Source organism: Podarcis gaigeae, assembly GCF_964106915.1.
Source record: "Podarcis gaigeae genome assembly, chromosome: 15".
Classification (NCBI taxonomy): domain Eukaryota; kingdom Metazoa; phylum Chordata; class Lepidosauria; order Squamata; family Lacertidae; genus Podarcis; species Podarcis gaigeae.
In genome coordinates, this window is record NC_139692.1 from 3,384,798 (window position 1) to 3,411,032 (window position 26,235).

At 43.7% G+C, this 26,235-nt stretch overlaps 1 protein-coding gene across 1 annotated transcript in view; it reads left to right on the plus strand.

Moving 5' to 3' along the window:
• Nucleotides 1-26,235, plus strand: part of ADAM28 (ADAM metallopeptidase domain 28) — a 74,058-nt gene that overhangs the window by 2,033 nt on the left and 45,790 nt on the right. Inside the window, exons 2-4 of the mRNA XM_083713503.1 lie at nt 16,040-16,146; nt 18,242-18,318; nt 22,870-22,948. Of these exons, the coding sequence (XP_083569629.1) occupies nt 16,040-16,146; nt 18,242-18,318; nt 22,870-22,948 (263 nt within the window). The remainder of the gene's footprint in view (nt 1-16,039; nt 16,147-18,241; nt 18,319-22,869; nt 22,949-26,235) is intronic.

Consider the following 26,235-nt stretch of genomic DNA (forward strand, 5'->3'; position numbering starts at 1 on the left):
ATGGCAGAGGCTCTGAGAGGTCCAAGGTCATAATGGGTACATGGCAGCTTGGGATGAAGGAGAAATTAGATTTGGTTTGTGTTTAAGGGGGAATCTACTTTGTTCACACTTTTCAACATGATGTGCAAATACAGCCATCCTTTGAAGTTAGCATTTCTCTGAATTTTGCAGAGCAGTTCCCTAGCTAAAAAAGATGTACAAAAATGTGTATTGCAGGGTATAACCTGCCTAACAATGCACATATTCAAGAAAATAGCACACCAAAATGCATTAGGTATGGGGAAATGTATTAGAAAAAAAATGTGTGTATTAGAAGAAATTAACACTGAAATGGATTTACCTACTTATGTGGTAATGTGGAGAACAGGAAAATGAGAAAATGAGAGAAACGAAAACTGACTGATTCTTCCATTCCTAATTGCAGCAGGGTAGAAGGAGGTTTGCATTTGCTTTTTGCTTTTCAATTTTTTTCTAAATAAAACTGATGCCTCTCCTGTGGGAGGGCGAATACATATGTCAGGTTAGGATATGACCTCTCTCCATTTGGAGGGGCATGATGAGGAACTGGCAAGGCCTCCCCTGATCCATCTCCTGCACACCTCCAACATGCCCACAATCTGCCCTTCTACCTTCCGCTTTCCTTCTCAGTGAAGACTTTCATACATTGATATGCATCACAAAGAGCTGTCACATTGAATCATAGAATTGTAGAGTTGGAAGGGACCCCAAGGATTATCTAGTCCAACCCACAAGAATGCAGGAATCTCAGCTAAAGCATCCATGGCAGAGGGACATTGAGGCTTAAACATTGTGGTCATCTGTCATGGATGCTTTAGTTGAGATTCCTGCATTGCAGGGTGTTGGACTAGGTGACCCTAGATGATTCTGTTGTTGTTGTTTAGTCGTTTAGTCGTGTCCGACTCTTCATGACCCCATGGACCAGAGCACGCCAGGCACTTCTGTCTTCCACTGCCTCCCGCAGTTTGGTCAGACTCATGTTTGTAGCTTCGAAGACACTATCCAACCATCTCGTCCTCTGTCGTCCCCTTCTCCTTGTGCCCTCCATCTTTCCCAACATCAGGGTCTTTTCCAGGGAGTCTTCTCTTCTCATGAGGTGGCCAAAGTATTGGAGCCTCAGCTTCACGATCTGTCCTTCCAGTGAGCACTCAGGGCTGATTTCCTTAAGAATGGATCGGTTTGTTCTTCTTGCAGTCCATGGGACTCTCAAGAGTCTCCTCCAGCACCAGAATTCAAAAGCATCCATTCTTCGGCGATCAGCCTTCTTTATGGTCCAGCTCTCACTTCCATACATCACTACTGGGAAAACCATAGCTTTTACTATCGTATATGGACCTTTGTTGGCAAGGTGATGTCTCTACTTTTTAAGATGCTGTCTAGGTTGATTCTAGGATTCTATTATTCTGTGCAGTTGGCCATTTACAGTTAGCAGTAGGACAGTATTCCTGGGTAATATTCAACGCTACCCACTGAGTAACTTGGGTTCATTAGTTTCAATGGGTGTACTCTGTGTAGGACTTAGTGGAATACAACCCTATGACTTATTCTTAGTTGACATCAAAATAACAAAACCAAATGGTAAATTGAAATACAGCAGAGATTTTTTAAAAAACAACATATTGCATATTGTCAACAATAAGACTAAGTTATAAATTTCTTTGATGTTGATAGTAGTGCAAATAAGATTAATGCAGTAAAGTTATTCATGCTCCATCAACCAGTATCTTCCATATTAGTTAAGACTGTACCTTGTAACTCACATCCTTCACTTACATAATAAACATGCTCCACACAGATATCACTCTCCATTTCCCTTATTTTAACAACATGAATAAGTGTGATCATACTTAAAATATCCCAAAATTTCACTAGCTGTTAATGAATTGTCATGTTCCTCTTTTTCTAGTTCTAGTCTTGAAGCTCTCTATCTTCCTTTTTTTAGATATGGCCCAAAGGGCCACCAGTAGGTCTATTGGGAATTTCTAAGTTCTTTCAAAATTCATTTATTTTGGATAAGTCCAAAATAGATAACCTTTTCTGATGGTGCGGTTCCTCTCTTGATGCTATGCATAAATGACCAGGCTTCTTACTGTGCTGAAGTAAATGGCCCCCATATGGAGCATAAAAATGGTGTCCTATGAGCCCCACCCACATTCTGAACTAGTACAGCCTAGATACAGACTTTTCAACCTCACTGAGCATGCTAAGAAACATTGTTCATACTTAGATGCTGAACATATTATTATAATTTAATACCCTGTCCATCTGGCTTTCCAGCATATATAAAACACAATAAAACATTAAACATTAAAAAAACTTCCCTATACAGGACTGCCTTCAGATGGCTTGGGGGCTGGATAACTCCATACCCTCCAACATTTCTTCATTGAAAATAGGGACGTCCTAAGGAAAAGTGGGACATTCCAGTATCAAATCAGAAACCGGGATGGCTTCTGTAAATTCATTGCTCCACCTCCCTCTGGCTCCTCCTACCCCTGGTATGTGGCCCTATCAAGGTTGCTTAGAAGGGGATGTGGCCCTCAGGCTGAAAAATGTCCTCCACCCCAGTGTACTGTAACACAACTGTGCACCTTTATGCCCCCAACTGACAGTCAGTTGTGTGATGAAGGCCTGGAGGAAAAGCACAACGACCACACACCATATTTTGTGCAATACTGCTTGCAAATGGGTAGATCAGGGAAATCACCTATCTTGCACCGTGTAGTTTGGTACAAGCTGCAGCAGCTAAAGCAGCAGCACACTGCTTGTTTCAGGGATGAGGGGTTGTTGTTCCGCCAGGGTCCTTAAATAGTTCTGAGTGAAGTCGCCCACACCCTGCATTCTGCTAATCAAGTCCTATGTTAGTTGTTGGCATGTTCTGTTCTCCAGGTTGCTGTTGAATAATTTGCCTTCAGGTTTGGCATACCCAAAATAGGTCTGCCCGCCCACACAGAGAACAAGATCCATAACGCACCCTCTTACTCATGCCATCTGAGATGGAATAAATCCAGATGGAGTCCACCATCAAAGTATCTGTGTGATATTCACAATTCCCAAATGCCTGTCCCTAGTCCATACTTCACTTACATGGAGCACGTGGCAAACCCTCTAAGCAGCGGGTGATTCATTTGATCACTAGATCCATCTGTTTGAATGCAGTATCATTTCATCAGTTGAATGAAGACTGCTGACTTTTGGGTCTGCTAATAAGCAACTATTAAAACAGGCTAACCAGCAGAGCCATTTACTACTACTACTACTACTACTACAGTGGTACCTCGGGTTACATACGCTTCAGGTTACAGACTCCGCTAACCCAGAAATATTACCTCGGGTTAAGAACTTTGCTTCAGGATGAGAACAGAAATTGTGTTCCGCCGGCGTGGCGGCAGCAGGAGGCCCCATTAGCTAAAGTGGTGCTTCAGGTTAAGAACAGTTTCAGGTTAAGAACGGACCTCCGGAATGAATTAAGTACTTAACCCGAGGTACCACTGTACTACTATATTCCCCCCTCATTCTGAAATATTACCGAAGAATCCTGTGCACACTTACTTAGGAATAAGCCCCATTGAACACAGTGAGACTTACTTCTAAGTAGCAGCCCTTCTTGCATTTAAAGAATGTGCTCATCTCCCCCACCTCAGTCTTTTTTTCTTCTCCAGACTAAACATACCAAGTACCTTCAACCTTTCCTCACAGGCTTATTTCCATTTTCATGGCCTTCCCCTGATCTTATTGTCATTTGTCTACACCAGGGAGTTCTTCTCCTTCTCCTCCTCCTCCTCCTCCTCCTCCTCCTCCTCCTCCTCCTCCTCCTCCTCCTTCTTCTTCTTCTTCTTCTTCTTCTTCTTCTTCTTCTTCTCCTCCTCCTCCTCCTCCTCCTCCTCCTCCTCCTCCTCCTCCTCATTTTGGCCCAGCAGACCAGATTGTTTACCTGTCTATACCTTTGTGAACCAACTTTGACAGGTAGGTGGGTGGGACAACCCACCTGCCACTCACCTGACATCATTATGATGTCACATGACTGACTAATGGGTCGTCCTGCTTGTGTTGTATTTCCCAAGCACCCAGCTGGTTGTGGAGCACTTGGGAACTGCAAAGGGGGATTTGCCACCCATATGCTATGGGTCTGGGAAGCACTGAGCAATAGGTTGGCAAAACTACTATAAAAAGGGATTTATTGCATGATCAAGTTTCCCATGGGAAACTTAGTTATGCAACTGATCCAGCAGGCTTCAAGTCCCTGCCCTTCAGCTACACTCTTCTGAAAGTGAGCCATCACAGAGCTGCACACCTGGCACACTTTGACCCATTTCTGTAGCATGTGGAAGATACACTCTGAATAAGGGGTGTGTATTGGGGTAAAGTTATCCAGCATTCTGATGCACTGAGTAGTGATGAGGCCTCATTTACTCCCTAATTCATTTCCTGTTATTCAGTAGGAGTTTAAGTTCTATGCATAGCCCTTTCCAGTGAAAAGCTAATTAGTCACTACTACTACTACTAGCATTTCATAGCCTAAGGCCAATCTTATGTCTGGGCTGTGCTAAACATACAGGCAAGTCTCTGAAAGTAGTAATTTAATGGATGAACTTTATACCTGGCAGGCATGCTCACACATTATCTATGCAGATATGAATAGTCCTGAAGAAAAAACAATTATGAATTAAACAGTCTTGGCCTCAACAAACTGTGACCAAAAACCTGATTCTTTTTTTTAAAAAAAAATTTAAACCAGAGAATCTGGAAGTTCTGAACGCAATAGTTTCATGCAAACTTTGCAAAGATAAATATAGTTAGTATTTGGCAAGCGGTTGGAAGCTAGGCATGCAAGAGAATATTTGTGAGGTTAATCCACATCTGTGAATGGTACTGTCAGGGGTTCAGAAGGAGAGACACAGGAGGGGGAGCAAATGGAGAGTGAGGAGGAGGAGTACGAGGGGGGCGCAGGCAGTGACAGTGGCCAGAGTTATTCCACAAGCCTCTCTAGCGAATCGGAGGACTCACAGAAGGGAGCGCCGGTGGCCAGAGCGAAGGGGGCTCCAGGGGGGAAGCCCCAGGAGGAAGGGGCTAGCGGGGAGTCCCTGAGCAGCAGTTGGAAATCAGGACCAGCTTCTCCACCAGAGCGCAGTGGGGAGGGGGAGTCCCAGGAGTCGGGACCAGTGTCCTCACCACCAGAGGGAGGAGAGGAGTCAGGTTTGGCAACGCCCACATCAGGAAGCGGGGAAACGGTCAGAAGGAAAGTCACCGGCTGGGCGCGCGCGCCAAGTTCAAATGTACAGGAGCGCGGCACAGCAGGGAGCCCGGAAAGGGAGCCAGGTCCTAAAGCCCGCCGGAGGGAGGGGCAAGACTCAGGAGGCTCAGCGTCAGAGGAGTCCAGGAAGGAGGGAACCCCAGAGGGCAGAAGGACCCAGTGAAGGAAAGAACAGCGTAGGAGGTGGAGCCGGGCTAGAATCTTAAACTGGTGTGGGTGGAGCAGTGAGTCAGAGGGGACTTAGCCGGTCTAGCGTCGAGACGTGGGTCTGCGCGCCCAGAGCTTGGAAATGGAAACTAAACTTTAATAAAGACTTTTGTATATAACATCCACTGGGCGTTGGTCCTCTGTGAGCTGGGACCTAGCGGCAGTCCTGACAGGTACATATTTTCTTACATTTATATCCCACTTTTCATCTACCATTGAACTGAAGGTGGCATACATGTGACCCATATGTTTGTTCAGCTCTGCCTGCAGAGATGTGGGTGTGAATGTGAAGGAAAGCAATAATGTGGGGCAATAATGTGTGGGACATTTTAACTAGAATGCCCCTAACTCACGGTGTCCAAACAGGAGAATATTATTGTCTTCATCAGTGGCCATTGCACCAGGGCTCCACCCTTCTCAGAGGCCTGTGGGGCTGCAGAGGTGAGCAACAACAAACACAACTAATCCAACAGATTCCCAACATTTGGTGGAGCCTTTTTGCTAATGATGACATACCCCAGAAGTGTCCCGGTACAATTGAGACATGCTGTTTTTTATCATGAGACAACGGCCATTTTGGTTACTATGATCTTGTGTGATTTCATGCTGTGATTTCCCTCCCAAAAGGTGCTTTTTGGGGCCGCAATCTTGCACGATGCCCCAAAATGTGTGTTTAGGGGTGTCATACCCAAAAAAGTGCTTTTGAGTCGGGGCAAACCACAGTGCAACCAAAAGATGGGAAGATGATGTATGGGAAGATGGCGTCCTGGATTTTGGCTTCAAAGTGTTGGAGGGTATGGGAGGAGGAGGAGAAGGAGGAGTGGAGGAGGAGGAGTAATATGTCTCAAGCACATGCACGATTAACCTTATTGTTTAAACCACATGAGCCCTCATAGCAATCACAAAACCACGTAAAGTAGAATAAAGATCCAACAACAAAATGATAAATATACAATCCCAAAACTGAGATCCAAAGCATTTGTCTAAGAAATAAATTGTTGATTCGATTATATAAAAGTTTCCCAAGGTGTTATTTTTCACAGGAATGAATATCTGGGGATATTCAGGATAAGTCTGCCCTGAATTGACAAGACCCATTTCTCAGCAGTTTTGCCCACCTCAAATTTGACTAATTTGAATTTGTTTAGGGCCTAAATTGTAGGCTATGACTTTTCATGTGCATGGCATGGGAACATAGGATACTTCACCTTATACTGAGTAGCATTCTTTAGCAGATGCTGTGCCACTGAGCTATGACCTTTCCTCCACGTGGAAATAGATATTTTTTGCCATAGTCCACATACAATTTAGTAGCAACTTTGAAATTTTGTGTCTATTTCAGCTTGGGGATAGAAGAGAAATTCAATTTGGTTCACATTTTAATGCAAATACTGTATATCTAATTTGCAGTTCTCAAAAATATGTAAACAGAAATGCAGCTATCCTTCAAAATTTGCACTTCTCTGAGTTTTGCAATGCAGTTCTCCAAGGGAAAAATGTTTATGTGTGCTCAAAAATGCTCGTATTAATTGAAATGACATAATCAAATGCACTCTATTAGAGAAAATTGTTTACAAAAATGTGTATGTTAGGATAAATGCACACAAAAATGCTCTCTTGGTCACTTTCTTAAAGATATAAAATAAATGGCAAACTGATGCAGAAATGTTGTCAGAATGTTGCAAACTGAATTTATGATTGGGATAGCAGAAACTGAGGAAAACTAAAATTGGAAATTTGGTCCATTCATACTACGGACTGTGGATTTATAATCATCTGGATAAACTCCATCACTGATTTGTGCTGAACCATTTCTGGAGTCCACTTCTAGACAGGAAAAAAGTATTTGGCAATCAGCATACAGAGGTACATTTTCAGATTTAGGATGGGGTGGCGGAGGCAAGATTCACCACAAGAGATAGTTGTTTGCTTTCAGATAAATCTGATTTGAACATGCCCTCGCTCCGCTGTAAGGCAGACTGCTGCCCTCCAGACTCCCTAAATCAGGGATGGGGAACCTGTGGCCCCCCAGGTGTAGGAGGAGTGCAGCTCTCATCATCCCTAACCATGCTGGCTGGGGTTGATGGGAGCTGGAAGGACCGCAAGTTCCCCATGTCCCCCTAGATACCTTGTTGGTTTCTTATGGCATACTTTGGATTAGGATTTACAATCCTTGGATTATGCATGTCCTCACTGGTGATTGTGGGTGGGTGGCAGGGCAGGGTGTGTTCTAGACACAACAGGCTCTTGACTTCTGAACAAGGTTGTTGACAGGTTGAACTGAATGGAAAAGTTTGCAAAGAACATGCTCTATAACATGAGAGTGATTCATCACAATTTCCTCTCTAAGTCACCTGCTCCTTAGCTTTGCATCTTTATAAACCAATGCTTACTCATCCATAAGTCAGTCCTCACTCAACCTCTTTCTGCTGAGCCCACTTTCAGCCCAAGCTGGAGGCAGAGGGATTTTCCTTCTCCTGGCCTAGTCACCGAGGCTTCACTCAGATAAGATGGAATTGCTGCTGGTCAGTGGGAAAGCTGGTCCAGGATTAGGGAATATAACTTGTTCTTTATGTGGGGACAGCTGTGAAAAAGGTGAAGGCTATGCTAGGGACCTTTAGGGAAGGAATTGAAAATAAAACTGAAAATATCACAACGCTGTTATACAAATCTATGGTGTGACCACACTAGAAATACTGTATATTGTTTTGGACACTATGCCTCAAAAAAGATTTTGTAGAGTTGGAAAAGGTTAAGAAAGCAGCAACAAAAATCAAGAAAATGGAGCAACTCCACCATGAGGAAAAGTGGAGCTTCTTAGTTAAGGGAAAAGGCAAATAACCAGATACATGATGCATAAAGTGGAGAAGTGGACAGGGAATAGTCCCTGCCCCTCGTCACTCAAAATACAAGGATTCAGGGCCATCCAATGAAGCTGAATGTTGAAAGATTCAGGACAGACAAAAAGAAAACCACCCTTCTTCATAGGTAAACTATGGCATTTGCTCCCACAAGAAGCAGTGATGGCCACTGATTTGAATGAATTTAAAAGAGGAGTAGCCAAATTCATGGAGGATAAGTCTATCAGTGACTGCTTGACACAATGACTATGTTCTACATCCACTGTCAAAATCAGTATGCCTCGGAGTGTCAGTTTCTGGGAATTACAGGTGTGGAGAACGTTGTTACGCTTGGGTCTTTCTTGTGGGCATCTGGTTGGCCACTGTGAGAACAGGATGCTAGACAAGATGGGCCATAGGCCAGATCCATAAGGCTCTTCTTACGTTCTTATGGATGGGATTGCTCTCCCATTGAAATACCACATTCACAATTTGAGCTTGCCTCTTGGTTTGGCTTTGCTCAGGTAGCAGCAGCAGTGTCCAGGAGTGCCTTTCTGTGGCTTTGACTAACATGCCAACTGTGCTCTCTCTTGGACAAAGCAGATCTGTCCACAGTTATGCATATCTTGGTCACACCCAGGTTAGATTACCACAGTGCCCACTTTGTGGGGCTGCCTTTGAAATGGGTTTAGACTCTTCAGCTGATGCAAGATGCAATGGACAAGGCATTTGACTGTGGATTACTGGGGGGAGGCATATCACTCCAGTATGTTTCTATCAACAATTCAGAGTGCTCCCCATGATTAAGAAAGCCCTCATGTTTTGGGCCCTGACTATTTAAAGGACCATCTTCTCCCACATGGCCCTGCCTACCCACTGCATTCATTACTGAAATCTTTGTTCTGCATTTCTTTGCGTTCAGATGGTCCACTGAATGAGGCATTGGATGGCAGGTCCTCAGAGACGCACTGAGACTGTGGATCTCCTGACGTCAGGAAGCCAGAGGGCTTCCTCTTTTGTGGCCTTTAGTTGCAGCGTGAAGGCATTTCTGTTACCTCAGCTGTTTGTTTTTTCCTCCTTAGTAATATGAATGTTTTCAGTTGTATCAAGTTTTGCCTCTCTGTTCTGATCTGTAGCTTATTTTCTAATATAATATATCTATATTATGAAATAGATATATGTCTTACCTTAGACCACCTGTGATGGACAGCTGAGTCTGGTGATGCAGTGCCTGAGAATTCCACCAGAGGGCTGGAGCCTCTCTCCGATTGGCTACCAAGAGGGGGTGGAGCCAGTGCTTTGGGAGGGAAAATAAAAAAGCCATTTCTGAGATTCAGGTGGGGAGATGGATTAAGAGAGAGCAATTAAGTTTAAAGAACTGAAGTGAAATCACTGGAAATAATAATTACCATGTATTCTAGTAACCTATAACATATTTAACTGAAGAGTAATAACTTAAAATAAACAACTGAAGTTTAAAAGAAGCTGTGTGTTTACTACTTTGTTTAGAAGCCCGTAATATCCACAAGATTTAGCATAATTATTAATAAATTAACTGTTCCCTGAAAGATCTTTATCAACTGACACCACCTTTGTTTTATCAACTTTTATAAATCTTTTCTTATTTGGACGACTTCTCCCTGAGTCTCCAAGGATCTAAGTTTACCCTCACACAAAACCCAAAAGACAACTCATGGTGGTTATATATAGGGATCCATCACACCACCTCCAAGGCCTTTATGGCTGGAAAGGCAGAACTTGCATTTTTACATGTGCCATATAATCTTTGCTGTGGTTTCATCCTTTAGTGTGGCACCAGCACACCTTGGAACTCTGCCTATTTACATCATGCATGTATCCTATTCAAAACTTTTTTTCGGCAAGGTTTTTCAGATATGTACTTTAGTTAGGTATACTAGGGTTTAATATTTTCTGATTTTATCTGCATATTATTTATAACTGTTTTATGTACACCACTTGAAGGTTTTTGTTTCTAATTAAGAGGTTTATATATATATATATATTCTGAATATAAACAAACACCAAAGTACATAAATGAAAAATTCTCTCTCACTATCCTAGCACACAAGCATACACACAGAGATAGGCAAATGCAGCAACAACTATGCAACAAATAGTAATTAAAAGTGGAGTGGCGTGTGACTAATCCCTATGTAGACCCTCCTTCCCAAGCTGTGTGCTAATTTTGAAATGTTTGCATATGAGTGTGTATACTAGCCCTCCCAAACCAGGTATTCTCCAGATGTTTTTGGACACCAACTCCCATCAGTCACAACCAGCATCATCAATGGTCAGGAATGATGGGAGACGTAGTCCAGGAGCATCTGGAGGATGCCAGGATGGAGGAGGCTGGTATTCATTCATGCTGTGAGTGTCACAGAATGTTCAGAAGTATTTTTAATGCTGCAAGGGGAAGAATGAAAGGTGAAAGTCCATGCAGCTGCTGTGAGTTAAGTGGACAAGAATTCCATTACATGGGTGCCACAATGGAGAAGGTTTTGTCCAATGTATTGACTGATTGAGCATGCAAAGTAATGTGGAGTGGTCCTTCATGTATAGTGATCTCAAGCTGTTCAGGCTTTCAATGTAATATTGGAACTCTGGCCCATGGGCCAAATTAGACCTGTTACAGGACCTAATTTGGTTTGCAATGTCATTTTCCCCATCCATCCCCACCTGCCCCACACAACTGACACCATATGTGGGGTCGGGCAGGTAAGGACATGGCTGCAGGAAAACAATCAAGAGCTTGAAGTGAACTTCTGGTTGTTCCTATGCAAGTGTGGCTTGCTGAAGGTAATCTCCTCTGTGATCAGGGAGTGCCCATCAGGAACTTTTCAATGCAATTAGGAGAGCTTGCTGTCAACAATCATAGACTAATTGGTCCTAAGAGCAAACCATCTGGTGATTGACAGGTAGGCAACTGTTTCCACCTGGAAGCAGTTCCCCAACTCTAAAGTAGTACTTTCTGTTGGATTTGAAAATAAATTACAAGCTGATGAATCTAGTAAAATAGGGGAGGAGATGTCACATGATCTAAAAAAAAGCCCTGATCAAAACTTTTGTTGCTACTTTCCCCACCTACTGAAATGTTCAAATTCTTTTCAAAGATGATACTTGTTGAATATGGATCATCATCATCATCTTCAGTAATAATGGGATTTAGACTTCTTTGCTTTTTGAGACATTTTGACTCTTCTGTGTCTCAGTGCTAGGAATATTCTATAGTCTAGATTTCCAAATTGACAAAAAATAAAACATTAAAGGGGGCTTTGTGTTCTAACCATAAGCACTTTGTTTACTGGAACACAATGTTTTATTTTGCACTTGTGAAATGTTGCCCTTTCATCCCGGAGTGACACTTGTGAAATGATGTCCTTCCTTCCTAGGTTGAGATTGTTGTGATATGTGTATGTGTAAAAAGGTTATCACATCAAAGTTGCCTTGCACTGGCTTCCCGTTGCTCTAGACTGTCCTTTTCAAAGAGCAACAGCAGTAGTAGTGTAATACTGTCAAGATAAGCTGAAAGACATGAAGTAGGGAGCTAGCTTCCCCCAAACCCTTCCCCTGGCTGAATGGTAAATAAAACAAGGGGGAGGGAGAAGAGGAGAAGATGCTGGTCCAAGAACATGGCCCGAAGGAGCAGAAGGCCACAACCTTGCTGAAAAGTAGGCGGGTCAGTGTCAGGTTGGGTGACACCCTGGGAAACCCATGAATGCTGCCTTGGGTTCTGTGACAGAAGAAAGGTGGATTATAAATGTATGAAAAGGAATTACAATGATGAAAAACTGCATAGTATAAATTCCCATCTGTAATACGTAAAAGTCTTAATAAGCTGATTCAGAATGTTCCTTGCAGATTTATTAACACACATTGTCATTCTTCAGAGCTCAGCCCCTTCCTCCAGTCTTTGGCAGTTAATATCTCAGCTGAGTACAGAGATACAGCATGTCTTACACACGAGCTGTGGTCCTTGGATGAAGGGTGGTACAGTGGCGGCCACTCCCAGTCACCAGTCTGGCTGCCGCGTTCTGGATTAGTTGTAATTTCCGGGTCACCTTCAAAGGTAGCCCCACGTAGAGCGCATTGCAGTAGTCTAAGTGGGAGATAACCAGAGCATGCTCCACTCTGGCGAGGCAGTCCGCAGGCAGATAGGGTCTCAGCCTGCGTACCAGATGGAGCTGGTAAACAGCTGCTCTGACACGGATTTGACCTGTGCCTCCATGGACAGCTGTGAGTCCAAAATGACTCCCAGGCTGCGCACCTGGTCCTTCAGGGGCACAATTACCCCATTCAGGACCAGGGAATCCCCCACACCTGCCTGCCTCCTGTCCCCCCAAAACAGTACTTCTGTCTTGTCAGGATTCAACCTCAATCTGTTAGCCGCAATCCATCCTCCAACCGCCTCCAGACGCTCACACAGGACCTTCACCGCCCTCACTGGTTCTGATTTAAAAGAGAGGTAGAGCTGGGTATCATCCGCATACTGATGAACACCCAGCCCAAACCCCCTGATGATCTCTCCCAGTGGCTGCATGTAGATGTTGAAAAGCATGGGGGAGAGGACGGAACCCTGAGGCACCCCACAAGTGAGAGCCTAGGGGTCTGAACACTCATCCCCCCAACACCACTTTCTGGACACGGCCCAGGAGAAAGGAGTGGAACCACTGTATGACAGTGCCCCCAGCTCCCAGCCCCTCAAGACGGTCCAGAAGGATGTTATGGTTGATGGTATCAAATGCCGCTGAGAGATCCAGCAGAACTAGGAAACAGCTGGATGTTGGACTAGATAGTCCTTTGGCCTGATCCACAGGTTCTTCTGAGTCTCCTGTAGTGCACAGCCTGCCATTTTGCATAGTGCTATTGGTGTGGTGCATTGTGAATCATTGCATCTGAACATGTTGAAGGGCATTTTCTTAGCATATCTTTCACCTAAGAACAAACTGTGAAAACAGTGGTAGACAAGCTGCTGAAGAGGAAATGAACATGGCAGATACACCAATAGAGCAGGGTGAGCAATGATGTGCAAATGGGAGTGTTGCAAGCATAGTTCTAGTTTTCTCTGAAAATGTGTAGAGTTTGCAATATTGTATGTTGGATACTTGTCTTAGGGCAATTCAGCTGAAAATATTACATGGAAAGCTTGTTTATTCATGGAAGGATCAAAAATTCCACTGGGCTTGACCTTATTATTAGGCAGAGTGAAGCACTTACCTCAGGCAGCAGATGCTGGAGGATGGGAAAGAGCAGCACTTCCCACCAGTCATGCCTTGAGACTGGACATTCCCCTCTTTTGTGTCAAGCAGCCTGATCTCTGCTTCTTCTGCTAGTTTCTGTTGGCTGCTGTGATGAAGTAAGATTCAACTTCCCGTCTACTTGGCATCTGTATATGGAACACAAGATGCAAAATAGTATTAGTGAATCCTGGGAAAGCACAGGTTCTTTGGTGCATCTAAGGTAGGTACATTCATTTGGAGAACTTCCACTCCAACAATCAACACTAGCTTGCAGTGTTCAAAAAGGGGTGTTTTCCCTGACCATTTGAGATGCTCACATAGCTGTGGTTTTTATAAGGGGACCATGATATAGAGTAACATAATTTAGCTAAAATTGTGGAGTGGCTTTTGTATTCCATTAAGCCCTCCCCCTTACCTCCCCTGCCCCATGTTGAACACTTGTCCCAGTGGGGTGTGGAGAGAAAAACAATTGTGTGTACAGGAATAGCCCCAAGAGATTTTGCTGCCTGAAGCAAAGAGGTTGTAATGGAATGTTACACAGTGGCGTAGCGTGGGAGGTGCAGGGGGGGAGGCCGGCTGCACCGGGCGCAACATCTGGGGGTTAGGGTTAGGGGGCGCAAATCCACGGGTTAGGGGGCGCAAATTACTTGCCTTGACCCGGGTGCTGAAAACCCCCGCTACGCCACTGGCAACGTGGAGCACGCTCCATCATACTGAGTGCAGTGGGATACTTAAGGGAGTGCAAGAGGGGGTGCATGATGCACACAGTGCTCTGCTTCACCCCATCTGTCCCTGCCCAGCATCTGCACTTGTCAGGTGGGTACTGCTGAGAGTATCATATGTCCCAGAGGTGCTCTTAGCTTGTATTAAAAACTGGGCTCTTATTGCTGCAGCTCCAGCTCTCTGGAATCAATTGCCAGTTGAAATTAGATAGCTAGCATCGTGATTTTTCGGCCCCTACTGAATACAGACACACACACGTTTAAGAAGGCTTTCCCTGAGGTGTGAAGAAATTGTTTTATTGCTTTCAGAGTTTGTAAAGATGGTGTGAATGTTTTTAGAGTTTGCTGAAATCATAGAATCTTAGAATTGTTGGGTTGTAAGGGACCATGGGGGTAATCTAGTCCAACCCCTGTAATGCAGGAATCCTTCCCCCAATGTGGAGCTTGAACCCATGATCCTGGGATCAAGAGTCTCATGCTCTGCTGACTGAGCTAACCTGATTGTATTGTTTTCAAGACTTGTGTGTTATTCTGTTTTCATCTTTCACATCGCTTGTATGGCTTTATGTTACAAAGTGATCTATAAATTACTTGATGTTGATCAGAGGCACCGAGTTGTGCCCAACATTGTGGGGCCCCGTTGTGCATGCGCAATGCACACCTGTGATGTAGTTTTCATTGTTTCTGAGTGTGCATGGATGTACTCTTATTTTTAAAGGCACCATTTGTGAAGGTGTTTACTCTGCTGTGATTATTTTGATAATGCTATACTGCATTTGATGCTTAAGACCCTTGTACAGTAGTCCAAATAAATGAAATTGAAATTGAAACAGAAAATCATTGTGGGAAGTGAAGTGGGGTTAGACCAGAACACTTTAGTCTCCCAGTTTGCCTTTCACTGGCTCTCACACAGCTGCTCACTGCCATCATGCAGCCCCAAATAGACTGTGCCCCTTGACAGAAAAGAAGGGTGTTTGTGTGCTCACACATTTTCTGCATGTATCTTGGGTGCAGGATTAGCTGAAATGAACAGACAGGCCCAAACAGCAAGTAGTCTCCTCCAGACTACATCTTGCTAGCAGGTTGCAAAACTTATGGGAGGATCCTATGCACATTTCCTCGAAAGTAAGTCCCATTGTGTTCAAAGCAGCTTACTCTCAGGTAAGCATATATAGAATTTTAGCTGTAGGTTTGTCACTGTTGGAGTCAGTGTGCCCCTGAATACAAGTTGCTAAGAATCACAACTGGGTATAGTGTTGTTGTGCTCAGCTAGTTGGCCACTGTGAGCACAGAATGCTGGACTTGATGGGCCTGATCCTGCAGGGCTCTTCTTATGTTCATTTGTTATGTTGCTGGGTTGTGGTTTTTTTGCTGGCTTCTTTCAAGTGGCCAAACCGTTTCCTTCAGCAAGGGAGCAAGGGTGTGTGCATTTGTTATTATAAGCCACCACCTGTCAAAGGCTGTTAAATCAGCCATTTCAGGAAACAAACAAACCATGCAAAAGAAATTTGTATGGAGAGAAGGACATTTTATGTAGCTGGGCTTCGATTCAATAGGAAACAGGGTCTATGCTGGACTGTTCACTTAACTTATTATTATTATTTGATTATTTTTGATTGATATACAGCCCTTCATCTGAAGATCACAGGGCAGTTCACAACATGAATGGCAATTAAATCATGTGTGGGAAAGGGAATTTCAGAATAAAGCAAACATTTCTTTCTTTCCTCCTCAATGAAGGGAACTCCCTGAAGGAACTTCCTGGAGTGAAGGACTACGAAGTAGTGTATCCACAAAAAATCCATGCATTGCACAAAAGAGATGTCGGAGGAAGTCAGAACCACAAGGTAAAAAAGAACTGCCTGTTTGGTTGTGTACACACAACAATTCATGGTGGATTTGATGCATCAAACATGTACATGTTTATTGTGCCTTTCACATAGAATCATAGAATTGTTGAGTTGGAAAGGTTCCTGAGGGTCATCTAGTCCAACTCCCTGCAGTGCAGAATTCTCAACTAAAGCACCAAAGACATGTACCTTCCAACCTCTGCTTGAAAATTTCCAATGAAGCTCCTTATGCAGTCATATCAGTTTCTTTAGATGCCTCCCACTTTTCATTCTTATTGGAATTGTCTGCATTTGTAGCTTCCATATTTAACCTTTAAGAAACTCCCATCCATCTTGAACTCCCTTCTCTTTGAGTTTTTGTGACCATGGCATCTCACCCAGTAGCTCCTAAAGCTTTTTGAAATCGGTCTTCTTAATGTCCAGAGGGCATCTCTCAGCTTTCCCTTGCCTCTGTGTCATGAAACTCAAAAGGACAAGATCATTTCCTCCCAAGATTCCCAGTATTCCCAGTACTTCCACTTTGTCAATCAGTTCCTCCCTGTTGGTGAGGTCCAGGTCCAAGATAGATGATCCCCTTGTTGCTTCTTCTGCTTTCTGGGAAACGAAGCAACTGAGGCAAGGCAACGTAATAGCATCCTTGTCCAAGCGGCAGACTGCATTCCCCCTTCCCTCCCCCCATTTAATTTTATTTAACCAATCTATGGATTATGTGGTAAGGGACAAAGTCCAACATAAAATCACATGTTGCTCAAGTGTGGATGCACTGATGTGCACCGTGGGGTGGTTTTGTGGTTTTCTACATGTTTGGTGCCATCTATCTCCACCCCTACATCCTTTTTCTCAGCACCTGACCACAATCTGGTCATTTTGTTTCCATCAGCGCAAAGGAAATGATGCAGTGTCCATTTCCACTGGTTGCTGCTGAAGGCATGCTTACAGTATTTTTTTATTTTTAGAACAGCTGCTTTGTGCAGGACTGCTCTTGTGCAAAACAGCTGCATTGAGAATAGAAGTAAAATTGGCCTTTGCAGGTACAGGAGAGAGGGAGGGAGGGAGGGAGGGAGGGAGGGAGACATTTTCTCCAAACACCTCTCCAACAGATAGTTATTTCCATCCAGACTTGACTATGTGTGCTGGTGTGGGAAACATGCTGCTTATGTTACTCTCCAGTGCACACCACAGCTTCCTGTGTTGGGGGAAGATAGTGTGGAGATCAGAGGCCCTGATGCCTGTGGCTGGCTGGCCAGGGCCAGGAGCTGGGGTGAAGCAGTCGTGACAGATCTTGCTGGAAACCCCACTGGTAACAGGATGCCCATGTGGGCAGCAACTCGTTGGCTCTCCAGTGGTGGGGCAGGGGCACCTTCCCATTTCACCACCCCTGTTTGTGGCCACAGAGCTAGCAGCCTGAAGAATGCCTTTGCTAGGCATTCTTCAGGCTGCTAGCTCAGTAGCCATTGGGCTCAAACATGACACACAATTTTAAACTGCTTTTTTTGCGAATCTGGTAAATCAAACAACATATATTTCATATTCCCTCCCCCCTGCCCAAAACATAACCCACCTCCCCTCCCCTCCCCAGACTTCCCTCAGCTCCTCTCTCTGGTTTATCAACATATGTTATTTTCTGCATGTTACAAAACTGTACAGATCCTTAATTTAACTATCCAAATGTTATCAATAAAAAGTTTGTGAATGTTTATTCATATATATATATATAGGCCATTTTGCTCATTGTGACACATGCTTGAAACTCTGGGTATAGTCCATGTTCGCTACTGCACTAATCCAGAGACAAAAGCATTTTTTTAAAAGAAGATGTCTGTACAAATGTGCACAATGGGCCTCAGGTTTATAGGTTTGGGAAGTAGCAATTGAGGTGGTAATTAGTAGTAATTGAAATTGTACCTTCCTGGATCTGAGACCTTACTGTGGCCTTCAAGACACAAATGAGTGACTTGGGATGAGATCTTTAATTCAGCAGTATTTATTAGCAGTTGTTGTGATGCTATAGCAGTTTTCCTTTGTTTGCCTGTCCCCCGCAAAAACCCCCACCTCTAATCAACAGCTGCTCATCCACACTTTTCAAATGCAGGCCAAGTATGAAGATGCCGCAGACTATGAAATGAGAGTGAATGGTGAGAAGGTGGTCCTTCACCTCGAAAGAAACAAGTAAGTTAGAATAAGGTTACCAGACGTCCCCGGATTTACAAATCAGTCCCCATACAAAATCCATTGAAGCTGAAAAGTGTCCCTGGATTCATTGGGGAAAAAATCTGGTAACCTTAAGTTAGAACTGCAGTTTTCTTAACATATTCAAGGTGACAACATGGCAGAAAATAATGGAGGTTATAAGGAACACATTCCTGTGGCGATATTCTTTCCCCACAATTATTATGGGTTAAGTTAGACATTGGAAGAGATAAGGAAATGCTTCTATAAGATACATAGAACCAGTGCCACTTCCGGTCTCTGTTCTTTCTTTCTTTCTTTCTTTCTTTCTTTCTTTCTTTCTTTCACAACATATAGCAGCAACATGGAGGGGTGAATGTGTTCCCATATGACACAAAGCACATGCAAATTTTATGCAACAATGTGCTTTCTTTTGTGAAACACTGACCAGTTTCCAATGGAAGTCACCACTTGCTGGTTGCTGAAATACTTGCAAAGAACACCATCCAGATTGCGCCCCCCTAGCCCTGGCTGGACAAATTAGCTCTTCTTTCTGCCTCTCCTCCAACACCCCCCTCCACCCATTCAATTCACCCTCTATTAAAAACCATTATTATGAGGTAATAATCGATATTTTCCTGCCAACCTAGCAGTTCGAAAGCACGTCAAAGTTCAAGTAGATAAATAGGTACCACTCCGGCGGGAAGGTAAACGGTGTTTCCGTGCGCTGCTCTGGTTCGCCAGAAGGGGCTTAGTTATGCTGGCCACAGGACCCGGAAAAACTGTCTGCAGACAAACGCCGGCTCCCTCGGCCAATAAAGCTAGACGAGTGCCACAACCCCAGAGTCGTCTGCAACTGAACCTAATGATCAGGGGTCCCTTTACCTTTAATAATCAATATTTATATTTATGGACATATTTTTAAGCTGATTTTGTGCCCTCCTCCCATTGCCTGTGCCCCTCACCACCCCCTAGCTACGGCCCTGCCCACCAGCCAGGACCACAATGCTCAACAGTGCATTTACACCACACCTCCCCCCATCTCAACGCTCCCTCTCTCTTTCCTGGTAAACATACCTGTAAGTGACCCAGCTGCTGGGAAGTTAGGTAAGCACCCCCACTGCCCCAGGCCATGCATTCCTGTTGCCCATTGGGACTGGTAGAGCAGAAGGCAGAGCAGCTAACAACAGGTGGAGCCAGAGCGAATGACAGGCAGAATCAACTAATTCTGGGTTTGCTCCCATCCTCCTTCCTGCTGTATTCTACAAGGGCAACCCTGTGACAAAGGAGGAAGGTGACAGTTAGGGCCACTCCATGAATTGGCTGTAAATGAGGCGATTGGCAAGTGAGAGCTTGGTGGGACAGCGTCCCATTTGCCCTACTGGGCCAGCCTGCAGTGATGTCTGGAAACAGTTAAACAAAACATGCCCCCAAAGAAGTATTCTGAAACAAGACTACCCCAAAATAAAAATTTCCAAACTCCTGGAGTTTCTTCCGCACCACTCCCTTACTAGTGGTGTGTTCCCAAGTTTTGTGGTCTTTTTCTAATTATGCCTTAAGATCCCAAGATTTCTTCTTGCTTTATGCATTTAAAATATAGATGGATCACGGGGATTCCACTTTATATATATATATATAAAGGTAGACTGTGCTAGTCTCCCTAGAGCTCAGAACCATCCAATGGAGCCAAATGGTGGAAGATTCAGGACTAAGTGCTTATTCACACAGTGCTTAACAATCGAACTCACAGCTGCAAAATGTACTGATGCCAGCCACCTTGGACAGTTTTAAAATGACTAGATAGGCCTTTGGTCTGCTTGAACTGACAGCCTCTTATTTTTAAAAATTCCTTTTTGCTTTTAAGTTGTTTTTAACTTTTTAGGATTTTATTGTTTTGTTTTTCAATTGTAAACCACCGTGATGTATCTTTATGTCACAGTGGTATATAATTTTGTAAAATAAAAATAAAAATGTGCTTTTGACTGAGTTCCAACACACAAACGCCCTCTACCTCACTCAGCGTGGCCAGGATTTAAAACTGCACATGTGGCCTTGTTATGCATGCATGCATGCGTTGTAGGCCAAACCCATGCTGCATGCATGCCATTGCAGGCCTAGACCTTGATGCCTCCAGGAGCTCAGGAGCTTCAGCTGCAAAACAAAAGACAGGAAGGATTCTAAAGCGCTCCAATGGTATTTGCTGGTAGCTGGCATGCAGCCAATCCCTGCTGTGATAGGGCCAATGTTGTGATTCTCTAGTTGCAGCATAAGGCGACCTATCACAGGTGTTGCCTGGGCCAGCTTAAGGTGTCTATATACTGGGCTGAGTGCCTCTGTTTGTCATTCTTGTTCCTGCTGCTTCAATAAATCCTTTTGAGCTGAACCCAGGGCTCGGGTCATGCTTGAACCCACCTACACTTCAGCCTTGTCTATAGAAACCCTAGCAATCTGCATATAGTTTTCTAAGAGCCTTTTAAAAATGTTAACCCTGCATCCGAGTTGATATATTATACAAGCAAGGCATAAAAGGAAATGGCCAAGAAATATTCCAGATATTTTTCTTTTAAACTGATCCATTGGTAGCATAGCGTTTTAGTCTTGTTAAGGGTGAAGAGTGCTCAGCTTGAACTATAAATCAAGATATTAATAAAGATAATCTTCAATAGAATTGCCACTTGGCCAATTTCTGCATAATAACTAACCAGCTCAACAGGTTTGTCTCTCTGTGTCTCCTCCTTCCTGCTACTGGCCGGGCCTGGAATGGGTTTTCTTTTTAACAGCTTGTTTCAGTACTGGACAGTAGGCATGCATTAAAATTAAATTATTTCCCACCTGCACTAATGACCTGTGGTGACAGCCTGATTTGCTCTGCTAAAGAAGAACCACCTGCAATCAGTTTTTCCACTACATATAACTGATAAATGTTAGGAGTGTGCACAGGCCCCGAGATTCGCTTTGCATTTGTGCATTTTAAAAAATTCCAGTTGCTTTCTGAGTCTCTCTTTGTACTCCCTCGATTTGCATTTCGCATCCTGTGTAAAACAAAGCTCTCTACTTCTCCCATTTATTATACAGTAGCACCTCGGCTTACATTACTCTCGGGTAGCGTAACCTTCAGGTTGCGAAAGCAGCAACCCCATAAGTGTTTTTGCTGCGCATGCATGCCTAGAAGTGCTTTACCGTGCTGCGCGCATGCGCAGAAGCAGTCTACCACTGCATGCACAGAAGCGAACCCTCCAGTTGCGGAAACTTCAGGATCCGACCGGAGCTCTGGAACGGATCCCTTCCGCAACCAGAGGTACCACTGTAATGGGGAATAAAATAACAGCTCTTTCCCCTTGAAGCCAAAATGGATTAAATCTAGGAGCCAGAGTACCTCCAGAGTGGATTAAGTTTGCCAAATTGTAGACAAATAGGTCCAGACTTTTTGTGGAAATACAGTGGTTCTTTGGTTTTGAGCATCTCGGAAGTCGAATGTTTCAGTTTTCGAACACCAAAAACCCGGAAGTAAAAGCTTCCATTTTCAAATGCACCTCTGAAGTTGAACGGCTTATGCTGAGTGTTTCTCAATTTTCTCAATTAAATTTGCAGACCGCCCTTTGTGCCTTGGTTTTCAAACATTTTGGAAGTCGAACAGTCTTCTGGAATGGATTATGTTTGAAAATTGAGGTACCATTGTGAAAGGAAATTCACTTTTCTCTTTGCTGAGGCTAAGCAGGTCTGGGACTGGTTAGTGCCTGGGAACAACATGAACACCACCTTGGGTTCCATGATGGATGGAAGACACACACACACACATACTTTTTCTCTTCCTATCATAGGATCATCTCCACCGTGTGGCGTGTGAGCACTTATGTGCCTTCAGAGGTATTCCTTGGCAGTAAGCAGACCCAGTGAAACTGGTCCTACCTGCACTATTCATTTAAAGCAGTATCATGCCACTTGAAACAGTCGTGGTTCCCCCACTGTAGTTTGTTAAGACAGCTGAGAGTTGTTAGGAGGCCCTTATTCCCCTTACTGAGTTCTCTGGGAAGAGGGATTGAATATTAAACCATTCTGGGAATTGTAGTTCTGTGGGGGTTTTTTAACAACTCTCAGCACCCTTAACAAGCTATACTTCCTGGTATTCTTTGTGGCAAGCCATGGCTGTTTAAAGGTGCATGGTACTCCTTAAATGCACAGTGCAGGTGGGGCCTAGAATGTGGCATGTTCTTGGTTGTGGTGTGTGTGTGTGTGTGTGTGGTGTCAACAACACTGTTCCTTCAGTTTGCAAATTTGCCCATGACCGCCCCCTCCCCACTTGGCAGCCCTTTAATCAAAGGAATCAAGATTTGTGTGCTTTGTAAACACTGTTGATCCCCTTTCCTTTTGTTTAAAAATATGTACCGTGGAGAAGCTTAAGTGCCTCCCCTCCCCTTTGATATCCTACTCTGAATCTAAAAATAGACATACAATGCCATTGGGGAAATATAATTGTAGGCTTATTATGCAATTATCTCTGGCCCAACTTAATTTTCATCTTGAATAACAAATCCATTGTATTCTTTGCAGGGATCTTCTTTCCAAAGACTACACTGAGACCCATTACTCCCCTGATGGCAGAGAAATTACAACAAGCCCAGATGTTGAGGTAAAGGCCAGAGCATCTCGTTGTAAATGTCATGAGAAGGGTGGGCTGGGGTGCATGGCTATAAGTGAGACTCTCAAAGAAAGGTGGCTTGCAAATGCATGAGGATCCACTGAGTCTAGACCAGGGATGGATGGATCAGTCTATTTCTGGTCCATCTCATTTTTGCACCTCATTTTCATCACTCTCCCACTCCCTCCCAGTCTGCCCAGCAGCCCTGCTAGTGGGAGGGCACATACACAGCGCCACCCCTCTCAGCTGGTGGCTCCTTTGACAGATGCTGTTTTTATGTCCTCACTTGACACTACTGCTGAGTGGATGCAGCTGACCATTCATTTTTGTCATATTTCTGCACTTGATGTACGCTGCAGTTCTCTTTTATCACTTGGCACGATGAGAAAGCCCAAAGATGTTATCATGGTGCACCCGATGTGTGGTGGAATTCTCCTTACATGTAACTTCTGTGTGCCATTGTTTGTTTGATTGCTTGTATATCTGAGCAAACATAAACACAGATATACCTGTAGATCTCAGGGCGGTTCACAACCTAAAATGTTGCATGTAATTTGTGTTTTGTGGCTAGTGTTTTAATAATGGCTGTGGGGTGTGTGCGCATTGTTCCCATGTGGGTGCCAGTGAACATTTGATGCAGCATATCTGTTTTCTGTTGCTACCTGTTCAGGGTAGGACTGAACCAATAGGTTAAAATTACAAGAAAGGGGATTTCAGCTAGACCAAGCATGTTGAAAGTCAGTTTCAGTGGCCTAATCCATCCCCTGTGGCAGTTTATTTCCTGTGGTAAAATCTTAAAAAAACTAAACAATTCCAACCCTAAAAAAAGTCCAACAACTTCAATCCTAAAAAAAGGTCAATAACTTTGGTTGGCCCTTTGGTCGGCTCCCACGGCCCTTCACTTCATCAAATCTGACCCTCTTAGAAAAACGTTTGGACAGCACTAAGCTAGACATTAGGAAGGAATTCCTGATGGCATGAGCATTTTACATTGGAACAGATTGCCTTGGAAAATGATGGACTCCCTGGTTTTTTTAGTTGGCAGATAGATGACTATTGTAACAGTGGATTTCCTGTATTAGCAGTGGGTTGAACTAGATGAGCTCTGAGATCCCTTTGAACTCTGTGATTCTGTGCTTTGAAATGGTATCAGTGTGTGGGCGAATGGCATGTCTGAGGGTTCATTCTGCAGATCTTGTGTAGCCGTACTGCTGACCTCCAGGAAGGCAAGTTTGGTGGGAAGAACGGCTTGTAACCTGAACAGAATGTCCCACAGTCCCTCCGCTTTGATTGCCTGCCCTTCCCCAGAACTTGTTAGTTTCTCTCAGAGACGGTTTGCAGTCAGCTGTGTTCTCAGTGGACTGATCTTCTGTTCTTCCAAATAGCTATGGAGTTATGAGCTGTAACAGCACATTTGTTTGAAAGTCAGTGTAACCAACATCTTTTATCATCTGCTTGCTGTCTGTGATGTTTCTCTTTGTTATCAACATTAGATTTAGAACAGTTTTGACCCAGCTCTGTTTGAGGGCAGGTATTGGCACACAATATCTTACTCATAATCAGCACTGTATTTGGTCCTGCTTAATTTTAATTTCTGTGAGAAAATATTTTTAATCTTCTTTGACGTGAACTGTGGGTACATGCCAGCTTGTGTTTGTCTTTTAAAATCCACATTGCAGAAGCTCAATAAAAATGCCTTGATGTGCATCTGCATGAAAATGCTGAGTCAATAGCAGTACAATCCTAGGCATGTCTATTCAGAAATAAGCACGACTGACTTTAATGGGGCTTACTTCCAGGTAAGTATATAGAGGGTTGCAGCATCATTCAATTTACTACAAAGGTATTGCAATGCAACAAAGAAGGCATTTGCACACCAGAAGCTGAACCCAAAGACCATGAATTTGCACTGGCTCTCATTGTCTTTCCAATTCCTCCCTTCTCCCTCGTAAGTACCCTTTGGCTCACACATAATGCTAAGCCATGGTTTTTTAAAGTATGGTTTAATAGACATGATTTAGTGTTATGTGAGACTTCTGCTGGCTGGCTTAACTATGGTTTTTTTACTGCCAAGAATCCTGAAGTGTTTGTTGTTGACTTACAAATCTTGGTCAATTAACAAGTCAATTAACTTTTACTCAGAGCAGACCTATTGAAATTAATACTCATTCAAAACTTTGGTACATTGATGTAAATGCGCCAACTCTGAGTCAACGTTAGTGGCATGCCAGCATTTGATTTAACTGTGTCACATGTGAAATCAGCGCCTTTCTTTAATCATGGTTTGGATGGTCACCAAGCTGCAAAGCAAAAGTAATTTTTTTTAAATCTGGACTCAGCTAGATTGGTGAAGAAAAAGTGTTTTATATGCGTTGCATTTCTGATATAACACTGCAACACTAGATGGCACTGTGGAGTCCTGTCTTTCCCTACCAGATTTCCCTGTATGAGTTTACAACGCGTTTAACTCAATCGCTTCTTTGATGTGTCTAGATCCAGCCTCTGTGGGACAACTCATAGTCAACACGTAGTTTGTTAAACAAACCATGGCTTAATGGTATGTGTAAACTAGGTCAGTATAGGTTTCTTCTGGCTGAGATCTCCTTCAAGTGTAATTTTTACTACTGTTTTTCTCTGGGGGAAAAGATCCCATTTCTGAAAATGTGTACAGTGGTACCTCGGGTTAAGAACTTAATTTGTTCTGGAGGTCAGTTCTTAACCTGAAACTGTTCTTAACCTGAGGCACCACTTTAGCTAATGGGGCCTCCCACTGCCACCGCACCGCCAGAGCACAATTTCTGTTCTCATCCTGAAGCAAAGTTCTTAACCTGAGGTACTATTTCTGGGTTAGTGGAGTCTGTAACCTGAAGCGACTGTAACCTGAAGCGTCTGTAACCCAAGGTACCACTGTATCTTGTGGGCTTCATGTCCTGCCTTCCTATGTTCCTATTGCCTTTAATAAGTCCTGCTTGTGAACTTCCCAGAGGACTCTGGACTAGATGGATCTTTAGTTTGATCCAGGAAGGCTCTTCTTATTTTCTTATGTTTGATTTCAGAAGGTGCCACCGCTGAGCAAACATAAACACAGATTTACAATTCACACCACAAACGGATTAGAGATTAGTGCGCACTAAGTATAGGTCTGACTACAACAGAGTTATTGCCTCAAATGTTTGCCTTCAAGTAGAACTAGCTGAGTGCTGTTCTAAGCCATTGATGGAGTGAACATGTGATCTGAAAGTACACAATGGAACAACCTTGCTGAAACTAAGTAGCTT